Source organism: Amphiura filiformis, chromosome 17 (assembly GCF_039555335.1).
Source record: "Amphiura filiformis chromosome 17, Afil_fr2py, whole genome shotgun sequence".
In the NCBI taxonomy this organism is placed as follows: Eukaryota; Metazoa; Echinodermata; class Ophiuroidea; order Amphilepidida; family Amphiuridae; genus Amphiura; species Amphiura filiformis.
This window is the reverse complement of record NC_092644.1, coordinates 430864-447380: the sequence shown is the minus strand read 5'-3', so window position 1 is coordinate 447380 and position 16517 is coordinate 430864. Positions and strand designations below refer to the sequence as shown.

The 16517-nt window shown below is 36.5% G+C and overlaps 1 protein-coding gene across 1 annotated transcript in view; it reads left to right on the top strand.

Annotated features, from left to right (window-relative positions):
- The window catches only part of LOC140136761 (telomerase protein component 1-like), a 31499-nt gene extending 15271 nt beyond the window's left edge, over window positions 1-16228 (top strand). Inside the window, exons 13-23 of the mRNA XM_072158345.1 lie at window positions 432-607; window positions 1554-1719; window positions 2685-2784; window positions 3378-3506; window positions 4304-4425; window positions 5064-5196; window positions 6691-6807; window positions 8015-8158; window positions 9592-9672; window positions 10567-10725; window positions 11368-16228. Coding sequence (XP_072014446.1) covers window positions 432-607; window positions 1554-1719; window positions 2685-2784; window positions 3378-3506; window positions 4304-4425; window positions 5064-5196; window positions 6691-6807; window positions 8015-8158; window positions 9592-9672; window positions 10567-10725; window positions 11368-11511 — 1471 coding nt within the window. The 3' untranslated portion in view covers window positions 11512-16228. The remainder of the gene's footprint in view (window positions 1-431; window positions 608-1553; window positions 1720-2684; window positions 2785-3377; window positions 3507-4303; window positions 4426-5063; window positions 5197-6690; window positions 6808-8014; window positions 8159-9591; window positions 9673-10566; window positions 10726-11367) is intronic.
- Window positions 16229-16517: the final 289 nt, after the last annotated feature.

Below are 16517 nucleotides of genomic sequence, written 5' to 3'. Positions count from 1 at the left end.
TATTTCAGTGCAATGCGTGTGTAAGTGCTTCTTTGGCGTGCCAACTGCTGTGCGATTTGTACTTGCTGAGCGCACCACGCTCTTTATGCATCACATTTTTAACAGGCAGTGCATGTGACGCAAAGCATCGACCCTGATGCCACATATTTGGGTTGTACTTCTAGAATGAAGCAGTATATATGGTATGGTGTTGATGGGTTTAGTGTGTGGGTGATGACAGCAAATTCAACTTTTCTTAGCATTTTTAACATTATCTTTCTTTCAAATTGGATAAAAGAATAATACAACATGTGTGTCTAATAGGTCTAATAAAAATGAATTGTCTGCAAAGTTTGAATGATTATAATAATAATGTAAATAAATGTAGTATGAGAACAATATCAATTCCTTTTCTTGAAATGTGAAGGTTTGTTCAATCTTTTCTCTCCTAGGATTCTAGAGCAAGTGTTTGAGCGATTTGAGGCAGAAAATGGAGGAAAGTTATTGATAGCCACTCTTTGTCTTCTTGAGACATCATCAGCTGGTCTCCTGGAATCAGAATTGCTTCAGATCCTGGGTGATGATGATAACTTAATGCCATCTGATGGGGAGGGAGCATCATGTAAAGGTAATGCAATAGTTAACGAGAGTAAAAACAAGAGACAAAGAGAGACAGCGAAGGACAGACAGACAGACAGACACCCACACAGACAGACACCCTGACAGACAGAGAGGATGACTGATATATATCAGTGACCAGTGGCTTTACCAGGATATTTTTCTAGGGAAGGGGGCATTGTGGCAAAGAGAGGGGGGGGGCACAAATTGGAAGAATTTCCTCAAATCGGAAAATTTTGGCCCAAAATAATTTAATTTTGACCCAAAATAGTGGATTTGTGTGTAATTTTTTTTCTGACTGGGGGAATAATTAAGGGGGGGGGGGATTGGGGGCATTCCCCTTGTTCCCTTGTGGTGCAGCCACTGGACTGGAGAGACACACAGATACTTGGAGAAAGAGAGGGAAAGGGAGAGACACAGACTTTGAGGCAGGAATAGATAAAAGTTTGCTCTTTGAAATAAAGACAGCAATTTTAGTGACAGACATGCAGAACTTGGTTTTAATACTTCCTGTGCACAACCCATCAATGGAAATATTCCCTTCCCTTCCTAGTAGATGGCGGCCATGGCATGAGCGGCCATCTTGTGCAGTAAAGGTGAATTAAAAATCTTGTTTATGAGGGATAATCATTTGTAATGTTTGTAAAATAATACGTTTTCCCTGGCTCGCATATCCAAGATAGCTGCCATGGATGGGATTTGTCTGTTGGTGCATTATGCACTGTGAGCGAAGTAGTTTAAGTGTTAAAGAGAGAGATAAAAGGGAGTGAGGGGTGGGGAATTGAACCACGCAGAGAGGGAAATATCTTCATGGTAAACATATTTGAGTAACTTAACCAGTAGATCAATGCATGTTGTATTGCCTACAGATGGGGTTCCCTGGCTTTCAATATCCCATTTCACATAATTGTTCAGTCTCGGAATTCAAATTTAAACAAGTCTATCTTTTTTTTCAGATCATGGGAAGAGTGAAAAGAGTGAGAAAGAGGTAGACAGCCTCTCTGTGGATAAGTGGACAGTTGTGTATCGAGCCTTGAGGCCATTCCTGAGGCCATTTGGGGACAGCAAGGAAGGAAGACTGGACTTCTATCATAGAGCAGTCAGCAAAGCAGTCAGGAAAAAGTAAGATTTGTACCATTTGTTCCCCACGGTTGTTTGATGTGATCATGTTTTAATTTTTCTGACAAAACATTATGTTCAATTCTGATTTTTTGTAGTAATTTTTTATTCTATAACTGTACATTTGTACGCAAATTGAGGGAGCTATTTACATTATTTTAAATTTAGATTAGCCAAATAATATGAGTTATACCTTACATTTTATGATATTTTATGATATATAATTGTCATTTGTAAGTCTGTTTGCTGATGTTCTAATACTATTTTACAAGTGTCTACCCCTTGTAAAGATGCAAACAAGATACTGTATAAGTGGTAATTTTCGCGAGGGTTTTATTTTCGCGAATTTCTCAATTAGAGCTCCAACCGCGAAAATAACACCTCGCGAATGTATGCAATAATGTATTACAAGTATAGGGAAGGACTGGGCAATCGCGAAAATAACATTCGCGAAAATGTGTCTCTCACTCCAAATCGCGAAAATAACTGTACGCGAAAATTACCACTTATACAGTATTAGATGAATAGCACCGTCATTGTAAAAAGTTGTTTCTTTAAAATGACTCAGTTTTCAAACAACCGTGTCCCACTGTGATGTGAAGATAATCTTTGGTCATTTTCAGAATTGGTAAGGTAAATTTCTTAGTTTTTTCAGAGTGAAGTGCCCTTCAGGTTTATAAGAGCTTAAGTGATAGACAATTATGGTGATTGGGTTATCAACAATCATGACAACATGATGGTCAACCATTGGTCATCGAGCGCATATAGGGGCAGACACTTTACCTCTTCTATGATGATCACCAATGCATACCCGAACTCTGGACAATTAGGAAATTAATTTTAGGTTTTTTCTGATGAGAAATTTCTCTCTTAAGCAGCTACTGTACCATCAAGTTAGGTAAATGTGAAATTACTATGATGTTTTTGATAATGTTATTTTGGTTAAGAAAATCACCTTTTCTTTGTAGGTACTTATCTGGAGAAGAGAAGGAAAGCGAGCGTCTTTGGTGGCACAACAAACTTGCTAATTATTTCTATGTGACAAAGAATCTCAAAAGAAAAGTTGAGGTAAGTAATATCAATCAGCAAAAATGTTCATAAGAGATTGATAAAACAGAGAAAGTTTGGTATAGTGATGTCAATGCTTTGACATGCTTGCGCTGCAAGCATGCCAACATATCGCCTTTGTATGTGTGTATGTGTGCTTTGCAGGGTCAGCTAGTTAGGGTGTGCTGTTCAATACTGCAACCAGCGAAATATGTACATACACCACTACCAAACTCGAGGTGAAACAGTGTCACCCAGTTTTTATATAAAATTGGATCAATTGAGCCCATATTTATTGGTCGAGATATGAGTTTTAAAATATTGGACGGGACATAGTCGAGTCCAATATTTTAAAACTCATAGCGAGACCAATAAATATTGGACGTAAAGCATCCAATTTTATTATTACATTATTATGTGTTGGATCCAATATTTTCACACACTTGGATTCATCAAAACATATAATAATGACTTATCACACATTATAATTTTCCTGTACCATACACTGTACCTCCGCTTCACCTAATAACTAATACTAATAATCTCTGATTTTTACCGTTCTGTTACATGTAATATATATATTTGAAGATAATTGAACTGTTTGCACCTTGCAGGAGCTTCCGTGTCATCTTGTCCAGACAAAAGATATCTTGAAGCTACTGAAGACATTGACAGATTGGGACGTGTTTGATTTGTTGTATAATGAAGACTATAGTGCAATATTGATGAAATACTGGAGAGAGGTAAGATGTGACACGATCTGGTCCATTTGGGGCCAAAGACGGCTAATTAGAAACTTAGATAAAAGTAAAAATATGGAGTGAAAAACAATAAAATACATTAGAAAATAGAGATCAAAACCTTCATAACTTTAGAACCAAGTATGCTAGACTTTTGGCATTTTTAGTAAGTGATATAGCCTATTGTATGTGTAATTTAATAATTACAGTAACTCAATTTCAAAATTTCAAAAATGCCTCCTTTGGCCCCCATGGACAAAATCGTGTCACATATAAGATATACCACAAGGCAAGGTGGGCACATGGCCAAGGTCCATGATCGTGCGAGGGGGGGATTTGGCAAAAAAAAAGGAACAGAAAATTGGAATATCACACAGTCACACCCTTGGAATTTTAGCATTAAAATTGTAAATTTTCGCTTGCCCCTGGGTCTATTTAAAGACAGTGCATATTTTCAAATGTTAGCATTAAATGCTACGTATGCACATTTCCCAGGAAAGTAAGTGGGACAGCTTGGAATAAACTTAGGTTACAGGAATGGGAGTGGAGTGTAACGCTTCAGAGCCAGAGGGGCCAATCATGTTGCTGGCCTGCAAAAGGTAAATCTGGCCATGTTTACCTCGATAATTCACATGGCAGACTTGATCATACTGATTTACAATTGAGCTCTGTAAATACTGATTTTACAATCAAGCTCTTATAATACCATTGTCATCAAATCCAAAGACCAAAAATAGTTTTCGTTTGTAGCTTTCTTAGATTGACTTCTTTTTCAATTTCTTTCTTTTTATATTTTTTAGGGGTTTGGTGAGGATTGGCAGGCCAGACTCCGAGATGCTTATCAAGATGCCATCCAGAGGGATGAAGAAGACATGACAGATGATGAGATATCAAGAAGATGTGAACAAGTCTCTAGAATACTGTAAGGGAACACTACTCTTGATTCCAGAAAAATATAGCACTAATTATTTGGAATTAAACAAATATTTTCTAATATTATCAAATTAGCTAAATCCTAGTTCTTTAGTTAGGCCATATTTTAATATTTTTGCAATTTGAGGGAAATGGGCCAACAACATGCAATTTTACATGTTTTCTTACAATTGTAGTCATAAAATTCCAAGACTTGACACAAGTCTATGCATTCAAAATCTGGAGTATAAGCTAAGAGTTAGCTCATAATTTTAATATTTTATTTTATTTTTGATAATTGGTTATGAAAAAGATTAGAAAATATGTTTATCAACAAATAGAATACATAACTTGAAATTAGTCTTTGTGCAAGTCTTTGGGCTTGATTGTCACAGCTTATAAAAAATGCTCTAATAAGGTATGTTTTTGGCACTTATTTCCAAAACTTGACCAAATATAAAATGCACCTTTCATTGCCAGTTAGAACTAGCTAAAGATGGTGAAAGACTGATGGCCTCTATTGAAGGTTTGCCAACTTTACAACCTGGTAGATTATGAAGCCCAAGTCTACTCTATCTTATTTTCAAGGTCTTTGATTTGAAAATTAGTATGAAGATAATATTTATTACTTGTTTTTATTCTTTACAGGATGCATGCAGGCAAGCATGATGACTCCTTTTCATTCCTTGAAAGAGCCATGACACTAGAGACAGAGAAGCTAGGTGGTCGCCGGGAGAGATTAGTAGAACTCTATGATCTGGCTGCTTCCATTTATGATGATGTAAGTACAGCGTGTCCCAAAAGTAACTTAACATTGTGAATTTGCCATATCTCAAATATTTCCTACTTCATACGAAAATGGAGAACATATTCACATAGATTGATCTTTTAGAATTATTCTGATACCAAAAACAGCATTATTGATGACCCCTTGACCTTACTGTGCGACTGTACACATGTGTGTATCAAACCCACAAAAGCAAGCTCATAATTGTTCTTTGTTCAAGCACATGAATGATGTGCTTCCCTCAACATAAGAGTTGGTTCACTCACTGCACACGCTACATTTAGGTATGAACATTCATGGATTACCTGGCCTAGCGTATGCGTGACTACTGTTTCAGATTATAATTAGGAATTATTGACAATATTAAACTTTACTTTAAAACAGTTGAAGTGAAGATGAATTTCCTATAGATCAACGGATTCAGATTCTTTGCCGAGACAAAGTCGGACAAACTCACTCAAGCAAAGTTTAGGGAACATTTTAATGTAAATTATGCACCCAGCTGAAATACAATGCAGCAACTAGTGCAGAAATTCCTATTAACTGGATCTGTTCATGATCTACCTCGGACAGGACGTGGAAGAACAGGAAGATCGGCTACAAACATAGATGTCATACGAAGAGTGGTGGCGACAAGCCCAAGACGACCAGTACGTCGACTTTCAATGGAGCTAACAACGTACTCACGTACAACTGTTCATCGAATCCTCAGAAAAGATCTTAAGCAGTTTCCATATAAAATCCAGATAAAACAGAAAATGAAGATTACGCATTGAAAACAAACACACAATCAAACAAACATTGCAAAATTAAACAAAACAGATTTGAAAAGGATCACGCCTCAAATGACAAGACTTATTTTGCGTTAAAGTGGGTTTTACGGTACGGTAGATATCCGTTAATTTCATGCCAGAGGGTCATGACCACATATAGGCATGTTTGGTATCATAACATTTCTAAAAGAATTATCTACATACTGTGCAATTTTTGTAACAACACTATTAACACAACGCAAGTTATGGCCAATTCACAATGTTAAGTTACTTTTGGGACACCCTGTATATATGATTGAAAAATAGCTGTTTAAATTTTGAGTGTAGGAGTGGGTGGTGGTGGAGGACGGGGGTTTACTAGTGTGTGCACTTAAAAATCCCAGCAAATGAGGACAGTACAATACATAAGAACCCTCTCTGTAGTTGTTGACACATGCATAGTGGACGTCCATGGTTCCTGGCTGGTGTTTCTACATGATAAATAGCATTTAAGCATTAAGACCAATGACCGCAGTGGAGGATATAGGGTCCACTTGTGGATAGTGAAATCTACGTCCACAGTAAGGTGAAAAACAAAATTAAACATGGGTGTCCATAGTTAAATGGTAAAAAATGTGTTTTGGTATTTTATCTTGCACTTAAGTTAGATCAAACATTTAAATTTTGTATTTAAATACAAGGTAACTTTACCAATCTGTTTTGTTTTATTTGATAGAAACTGAAACTGTACCAGTTTATAGAAGCTTTTCAACTTGCTGAATTACGGGTTGCAATTCACTTTGCCAGGAAATCCATCAGTATACGTGAAACATTGCCTGGAAATGTACATAAGGTAGGATTATAATAACAAGGTTTAGCACGTAAGTGGATTCAGGTGCAGATGTAGTTGGCATACACAGAGTATGATTACTGTAGATTGATTGGACTGAAGGCATCTTGTACTAAGCAATTGCTAGGAGCATAGTGTTGTTGGTAACATTACTTGTCGCCTATCAGAAAAGCGATTACTGATATCTGATTAATAAGTTGCAGCATGTATTATGCTGGTTTCATACTTTTATGCTGCTTGCCTCTAGGCGGCATGATGCATGAGCAGTGCAGCCAAACGGACACAATCAAGGCTTATGATTGGCTGATACGTCATGCTGCTTGCCACAGTGGCAAGTGGCATGCAAGTATGACAGGGGCATTAGCGTCAAATCGCAACCAGTTGACTTGAAGGCTACGTTGTCGCTTCATCGCTAGCCACTACTGGATGCTGGTGAAATGCTACCAGTGTTTGATTACTAGCGATTTTTAAATTGCATGTTGTGACTGCTTGTATGATATGCTCTTTAAAGACTGACTTGATTACATGGGCTTAATATGACAGTTGCTTTCTGTTTATAGCACTCCCCATCAACCTTCTGCCTAAACTTCATTGATTTGTTTATGTACCAAGGTTGGTCCATAAGGGACACATGCTTAGGTATGGACAATCCATGGTCCAGACCTTTGCAAAATGCACAATTCTGGCTAGCTTAGCCTATAAAAAGCATGTTAGCCCATGGAGAAAAATAGCAAGATATAAAAAGAAGCAAAGAAGAAGTTATTCTCCTCTGGATGAAGTCTTTGCCAATCTAAATATGTATCCTTACTTTAAAACAACAATTTAGCAGTTATGAGGCCCAAAAGTGTCCATAATTCCAGGGTTAAGACCAACCTTTAAGCCATATTGTATGATCTTCTAATATGAAATTGGTTTATTTTTTTCAAACCTGATTTTTTGGTATATTTGTAACTAAGGTAAATTAAGGACATTAAATACCCCATATAACTCAATGTGATATGATTAAAATAGCGTGTGGGGTTTATTTCACTTCACATTATTATTTTGGCTTAAAATGGACAGACACCTTTCCTGACAGATATAATTACAGCATAATATTTTTGAGTAAAGAAAAACCAAATTAAAATTTGATGGAAATTGGACGGCTTCAATATGACTTCACCCTGCTCTACAAATAATCCTATCAGTTGGAATGCCTTGTATCTTGCAGTTCAAGCTTGGTAAGACTCTGATGCAGCTTGCTTTTAACCTTGAGGCCTGGATGGAAACAGGAGCAGATAACAACTTGCCCGGGGAAGAGGCTGTACAACAAGGAAAAGAATATATCGATAGGGCTATTGAGATATTTACTGAGGTAAGAATAAGATTAGTTTTTCATGAAGAAATATACTCTGATTTCCTGTGTCTTTGGACTATCACCCGTTTCAAAAGATATATACTCAATAGTGCAAATCATTTCATCTAAGCAGCAATTTTCAGGAAAAAGTGGATTTTAATGTGTAGAATTTGAATTTCATAGTGCCAACATCTGAGGGTGGACTTGTTTGTTCAGAAGTGCACCTGTTTTTTTCTGACTTGGCATTTAAAGGTTGGGGATACAAAGGGCTGTCAAAAGGTGGCCTGGCGTGGTAGTGGGAGATGGTATTACAGGGCCCTGTTCTTAAAGATGCATTTGCAAACAAGTATTACATGTATGTTCAAGCTGAGAGTACTAAATGAAGAGAGGTGCTACTTCGATCGCAAAAGCGAGGACAGTGTGAGCTAGGTACCTGTATAAGAGTCTGTTCGTCACACCGCAAATGCCGAAAGGTGATATTAATTAGCTATAATGTGACGTAGCTACGAAAAGGCGGTGTTATTGGATGTATGTTGTTCATTGGGTGGAGCCATTATGCCCATATTAGGCTGTTGTTATTATGCAGACGTCATGCTCTGCGAACGGTACAAAAAGGTGACTTATAGATCTATCACGTAAATGGCAGTAGACATATTGCAACTGACTGACCTGCACTATTTGTCACGTAGACAGACCGTGACCTGGGTAAACACGTACAAAGCAGGAGATGCAACTGTTACACAGGTCTTGTCCTCGGAATCGGTATAGGCAATTTGTACAGAGTACCACTAGCCTGGTTCAAGGTACAAGTAAGACTTACTTGCATAGGTCATGATAACCCTTTGCCCAAGTAATAGCTTCCAATCTGGTCAGCCCTTGGTATAGACCTTTTCAAATCGAAGTTTTGTGAAGTTTGTTATGGATGACCGATTCTAATTCCGGGTCATCAACACTAACACAAACACAAAGATTACGATTGAACACAAATTTGTGTGAAAGACACGGTCAAGCATTGGGTATGGCTTGTGCAAGAGATTGATATGTATATTGCGAAGACCACACAAAGACCAAATCAAATGTGCTGCAGACGACAAACATCTGCATTTTTGTTTCTTTTGCTGTCACATTGTGAACTGCCAAATATCGGAAGTGTTAGTTCAATACCTTGAGAAAATGACTCTGTGATGAGTCATGTTGATTTTGTCTAAATATGTCTTATTTTCACTCAGAAGGGTATGTGATTCCGCTTGATTCATTGTGCACCAATTTGACCCCCTAGCTTACAGAATAAATACTGCAATTTTCCAGTCTTGATTTGAAAAGGTCTATTTGGCCTGTTGGAGATTCATGCATGACTATATATATTTTGGAAAGGTACAAGTAAAGTTTTCATTGTAATTATGGGCTAAAGCTAATGTAATTATAATCTGCATGGTTGGTTAAATTTTCAGCTTGGTGAGTATGGTATGCTGGCTGATGCTACCATGACTAAAGGGATCCTAGAACCAAGAGGATGTGAACAACAACTTGAGGTAATTGTGTGAGATGCTTTTTATCTCTCTGTGTCTGTGATTGAACATGTGTTTTGTAACCATTGGACAGCTGATGGTTGCATCATCAGGCAATAAATGATGTTACTGTGATATTTACATATTTTAATGATTAGCTCTTTGCAATCTGTAAGAGACAGGGTCAATCTCAAGCTCCAAAATGTTTTTATGCTAAAAACATATACTTCATACCCTCTTGTAATTTTAAGAACTTAGGGTTACATGACGAAATAATGGTTCTACAAGGCTTCATTCTGGTTAGGCAGTGCTGCCGACCTGGAAATATTGTGGTTGCATCACATACTGATCTATTTGATGCAATATAGGATAATAATGAGCCAGTCACATAGTGCTATGTTAGAAATTGTATTGTACACAGCTATCATTATGGTTTATGAAACAAATTGGTTTTTTCTTGGCCTAGAGGCACAATATAACTCAAATACAACTTACAACATTGATTGAAGGGACATAGTCCAATTTCTTCATGTTCTGTGTTCTATCTTATATTAAGGCCTAACAACCATTAAAACAATATGTTTCCAAATTTTGAGTTGTATTGCTCCAGCGGTTTTCATATGAGAAGCAAAAATATGTACAACAATGCCCCATAGGATAGTACATACTTCTTGTTGTAGTTACCACAATTCACCATGTTTTTGTTCATACCATCTAAAAGAAACATATCTCTGAGCTGGTGTTAAACTTTACTGGGGTAATAAGAATAATATGAACTTTCTCCTGACACCAAAATGCCAGTTTTGATGAAGAGAAATGAGGGATGAGGCTGTGATTGGGTTACACCCCTTTAAGTGAAGAGCGTGTGTGTACCAACAAGGATACCAGATATTTACTCCTTTATTGATATGTACACAGATTTGTATGGAAGCATTGGAGCAGTGTCTGCAAGCATATGGTGAAAACAGTGTGTTAACTTCAAGGCTGTATCTCAATATCGGGATCTTCCATGAGGATAACAGGAGGTTTAGAACAGCGTGTGAATGGTTTATAAAGTGGCATAGAGTGTGTGAAGAAGTAAGTATCCCATGACTATGTATAAGTGTGTTAACCTCAAGGCTATATCTCAATATCGGAATCTTCCATGAGGATAACAGGAGGTTTAGAACAGCTTGTGAATGGTTTATAAAGTGGCATAGAGTGTGTGAAGAAGTAAGTATCCCAGGTGGGACTTCATTTTCGAGAGGGTTTTATTTTCTCCAATTTTGTGAGTGGATGTGCAGGTGCGAAATTATCAATACGCGAAAATACAGTTTTTATATAAAATCTCTTTACAAAATTCCGCAAATTAAGCAACTCGCACAATTTCTAAAAATTGCAAAATCACAAAAAAATCAGTACGGGAAAATAGCAGCGAGTTTGTATGTACACCAGTACTTTGAGCAAACACTAGCGATTTGAAGCTGCGCCCACTGAAATGCATGTTGATGGCACTGCCATATCAGGGTGAAAATGGTATAGTCTGTTTTGAATGAAGTAATTTTGGTAGCATAGGAATCTTTTTCCACCACTACCTATGAGTCGGGCTATGAGTCTACATTTTGTTTTAAGAAAAAACATTATTTGGTCAAATCAATTTAAGTAAAACATTTAAATTTTAAACTTGAAAATTCATCTTGTAATCAGTATAAATCATTTTCATTTTCTTTTCATCTCTAGGTGTTTGGCTATCACCACCCAAAGACAAAGCGTGCTAGAGACACACTAGACCGTCCTAGGTATTTGCAGATTCAACAGTTGATTGCAATGGAAGAACTTCAAAATATTCTGGAGCGACAAATGGAGTTGAACCAAAATGAGTAGCGCCCTCTAGAACTGATAACAGTGGACAATAAAAGCACAATAATAATGACATGACATTACACCTCAGTAGCACCCTCGTAAATTAATGGCAGTGGAATCACTGCATGGCAAGAGGCAAGGAAAATCCTGTGAGCTTTTAGTGCTTGGCTTAAATATTGTAAATTGACCTTAAAGAATTATAGGAAAATCTTTGGTGGCAAAAATGCATTCAGGGGTCAAATTTCATAATTGTTCAGATCTTGTTGTAAACTACACCAAAGTATTGCTCTGATCATAACGATTCAGAAAAAGTTTGGTTTAAACCTATCTCAGATGTGTGATTCTTGTGTTATGAGGAAAAGGGTCAAAGGTCGCAATTTTTGCAACCCAAAGATTTTCTGGTATTTCAAGGCCTTCAGCAGAGTTATATAACTTGGTTCCAAGCCTAAATCACAATTTATAAATAGGGTAAAAAATGTCACTTTCCAAAATATTGCCAAATAATGAAGAAAACTGGGAGGTTGCATGCATGAGGTCGCATCCACGATATAGATTTGGCCAGAATTTCTTACGTCCAGGGATAACGAATTAACATTTCTGTACATGTATCATGACGATGTTTAGCACATACTGACTTGCTTTACATTTGTTTTTCCACAATTGAATTACGCACTGTTTCTTGGAAATCAGTCTATGTAAATGACTAAAGTTGGATTAGAAGTACCCCCTCTGGAATACTTGTTGTCAGCCAGGAAATGCTGTTCTGGCTCTGCCCTTTTATTTACTAAAGTTAGGGCAACTATTTTGTTTATCAAGAACTTTGCTGTATTTGCCTGGGTCTTCTCAAATGTGTACAGGCTGTTCAATATTTACATAGGGGGTGGAAATTTTGAGGCAATCTGAAATTTTTAGGGATTTGATTGGGAATCTGAATTTTTTATTTGAACCATGAGGGGAATTTTAAGTTTAAAATGGAGAAAATTGGGAAAACAAGAAGAATCCAACAATTTGAGTGGATGCGAGAGGGGAAGGCAAAATTTTGTGTTGATGTTTTCTTCAAAACACCCATTCCGCTCGTGGCAGAATATTGAACATGGGGGAATGTTAAGTTTTAAAACAAGAGGGAAGCCAAACATTCTGAGTGGATGCGAGGGGGTAAGGCAAAATTTTGTGTTGATGTTTTCTTCAAAACACCCATTCCCCTTGTGGCAGAATATTGAACAGTCGCTAATCTCTATGATGGTGACACTTTAGTCAGAAATGTTTGAGGCAGGTAAAATATATTTGTTGACTGAAGGTTTAAAAACAATGTTTTTTATAATAATTTAGCAATTTTATCATTATATTTAAACCATGTCAAAAAGTGTAAAGTTAAAATTAGTGCATTGTTTAAAAAAGCTATCAAGTTATTTATTATATTTTTGTAGATTTTAATAATGCATATTCAACATTGTATTGTTATTATTGTTGTTATTGTTCTAATTATAATTATAATTATTATTGTTATTATTATTATTATTATTATTATTATTATTATTATTATTATTATTATTATTATTATTATTATTATTATTATTATAGTTTGGATGATGACTATGAAATGAGCTCTGATGTATGTCCTAATGTTTGTATGTGAAATTAAATGAAATCATTGATCCCCAACTTACTGGTATAATGGTATTGCATAATAGCATACCTATTCCATTTTTCATCCTGATGTGGCAGTGATGTCAGTGCGCATTTCATTGGGCGCAGCCTGAAATCGCTAGCATTCGCTTAAAGTGCTGGTGTACACGCACACGCTTAAAGATGCCGCATAGATGTGTGAGTGGAGCAGCTGCTTTAACGCGTTGACATCATTGCTATATCAGGGTGAAAAATGCTATACATGCAGTATTTATAATATAATAGAGAGATTGTGATTTCCAAGCGTAAGATCGTACTCCCGTGCAATCTATTCAAAATCCCATCATAGGAGAGTGAATTTGAACAGATTGCACAGACGTTTGATATGTATGTTTGGAAATCGTAATCTCTCTAATATGTCATCATAAAATATAACATGATATAATCTAGGGAATAAGCATGGAGAGGGAAAGGGGGACCCAGCTGCAACAAATTTCAAAATGTGTATGCTTTTGGTTATAATGTTCCAAAATATTAGTGGTCCTAATGTGCAAGCATGTCACCATATTTGTAGTGATCTAGCTGGGTGGGTGTAGAAGAGGGCAGCTATTCTCCTGTGGATATATCAGGGATCAAAATAACTGGTATGGTACCTTCATTCATTTGCAATCTGTACTCTTCTATATACAGTGGCGGCACCAGGAATCTTTTTTGGTGGGGGGGCAAAGTGAATTTCAGGGGGACAAAATCAACAAATTTTGCATAAAATTGCTAAAAAGTGGAAATTTTCACAATTTTGAGTTTTTACTGAGGGAAACAGGAGGCAAGAGTTCTGACTGGGGGTATTTGCCGTCCATGCCCCTGCCACTGTCTATGTACCACCATGATACACATTGTTGTTTCTAGAATCCAAACCACTGGAGCAAGTTAAAGGTGGATAACCTGATTGACAGACTCATCTCCCTACTTGACTTCATCAAAATGCAGATTTTGGTATCAGGTGTAAGCTCATATTTTTCTAATTAACATATTGAAATTAGGCCTTCCTAATCGGTATATTTCTGAAGAAATCATCAAAAACCTGTCGAATTAGTCTCAACTGTGGTTTACCATGACTAGTTCAACTCAAAATTTGGATAAGACTGGGTGATGGGCCTCAATGGGAAGTAGAAAACATCAGGGGATTCAATTGGACCACCCACCATAAACATGCTTGTATAATATCTGTATAATTTGAACCTCATACAAAAACATAAATTATTAAAGGTGTTTGGTGTAAAATCAAAGGTTTATTTGTTCAACCTAAAGTCCTTAAATGTATTTGGTTCAGTGCACAAATTAAGTTTGAAAAAGTTAATTTCTTCCAACCTTTGTCTTCAATGAGTATCAGACTTATTTTTTTAAACGAACTCGGTGTGCAAATATCATATAATAAAAAATAAGTAGGACTACTCAATAAATTTTGAATTAAAAATAAACAAGGATTTTTATCAAACAAAAAATTTTGCAGTTATCATGATAAAGGGAGAGAGGGGAGGTGTTGGTGTATATCACATGTCATGATGTGCAACTTGTGTGAACTACATGTAAACTATGTAGAGTCCCTTTTATTTGCTAGTTAGAGCCCTTGATTACTATTACATAACACAGGTGATAATAGATGGTTTAAACATACATTAATCAGAAACAACTTTATGTAACTACCTAACATTTCTTGTTGATTAAGTATGTTGAAATGAGAAAGATCTCCCATTCGTATTATACATGAATATCCATAGCAATGGGCAATTCCATTTGAGATCCTCACTCCTGCTGTAGAAGATAATGAAAATATAGGGTCCACAACTTATAAGTTCCCCCTAATACTTTTTAGAATAAGTCCAAAAATATTTTATGAAATGTAAAAAGGTATGCATAGGCCTATTTGTTTTACACATGTGGACCAATTTATAGCATCACAGGTCATTGCGTTCAGTCACAATGGTTAATTGTGTAAGAAAAGAGGCAGTTTTAAAAGTTGCACCTGACTCCATAGCAGTCAGGTTTTCTTTAACAAACACATGAATTGACCTGGCCTACTGTATTGTTTAAGAGCTGGCTCCTGTGGACTCAGATGCAACTATAATTTGGTCCATATGTGTAAAACAAATAAGGCTACCCATACACTTTTACACATTTTCATTTTGTCAAATATTTTTCTATTTATTTTAAAAAGTATTTGGGGGGAACTTATTAAGTTGTGGACCCTGTATCTACCATTCGGGGAGTATTAATTACAAATTATTCCATTTGAAATTTATACTCCCCCTGTGCAAGATATTTCCAGAATCTTCCACAGGGTGGAGTGGAGAAGGAATAGCCCAATGTTTTTATACACCTCAACTTCCCTAACCTCAACTGTCCCATTTCGACATACGATTTTTACATTTGAAACATCTGTCCTAGCGAAATTGTTAAATAGAGCACTTTTGGCTACATTATTGGCCCAGGGGGTCACTCTCACACAAAAGTGCTACCCACCCGTGTCCGACCACCTCTGAAATGCACCCTTAAAGCCAAGAAAAAAAATTGTTTGCTTGCCCTCAAATGAATTTTAACAATTGGGTCGGTCGGTCTGGATTTCTTTCTTTTTTATTTTTTATTTTAATTACTAGCAAACTCGAAGGCTCAACATATGAAAAATGAGACAATTTTGGTGTCAAATAGAATCAACTAACATTACAAAACAACTAAAATGTTGAACACAAGCTCTAAACTGCATTTTATTTACATCTTCAGAATGCAAAAATTGGAAAAGAGAAAAAAAACTTTTTCAGGAATTTCCAAAAATAGGGTCGGTATTCTTTTGTACAGTAAATAGAAAAACTGATTTCCAAAATTAGGTCGGTCGGTTGAGGGCAAGCAAACATCTTTTTTTTTTGCCCAATGGCAAATTTTCTCATTACCAAATTGCAACGCTTAATGGCGAAATTTAACACAGCAAAATCCTACCCTGAATAGAGTAGCACATGCAAAAACTATACCGTAAATGGCGTCAAGTGGTGTAAACAGGAAAATGAGCTAATTTGATACCCAAGGTGTCTTTTTGATGTTGCAGACCTATATATACTAACTTAAAGAAAACATGCACAAAGGTAAAAAGCATCAGTTAAAAAGTGGTGATTTTTATCAAATTAGTGCAAACTCTCTCAAACAATAATATTACTAAACCTAAACGTCTAATGATTTGGCTTGAAAAAGGACCCCTAAATGGCGATGCCTTCTGAAAAAGTACCCCTTTTTCAAAAGGATGTCGACAATGCTGTGTGTGAAATACATACCCTTTTAGATGTTTTTCTTGAATGCGGGTGTGTAGCAAGTAAAATAGTGAGTGACCCCCCTGGATTATTGCCTTCAATCTG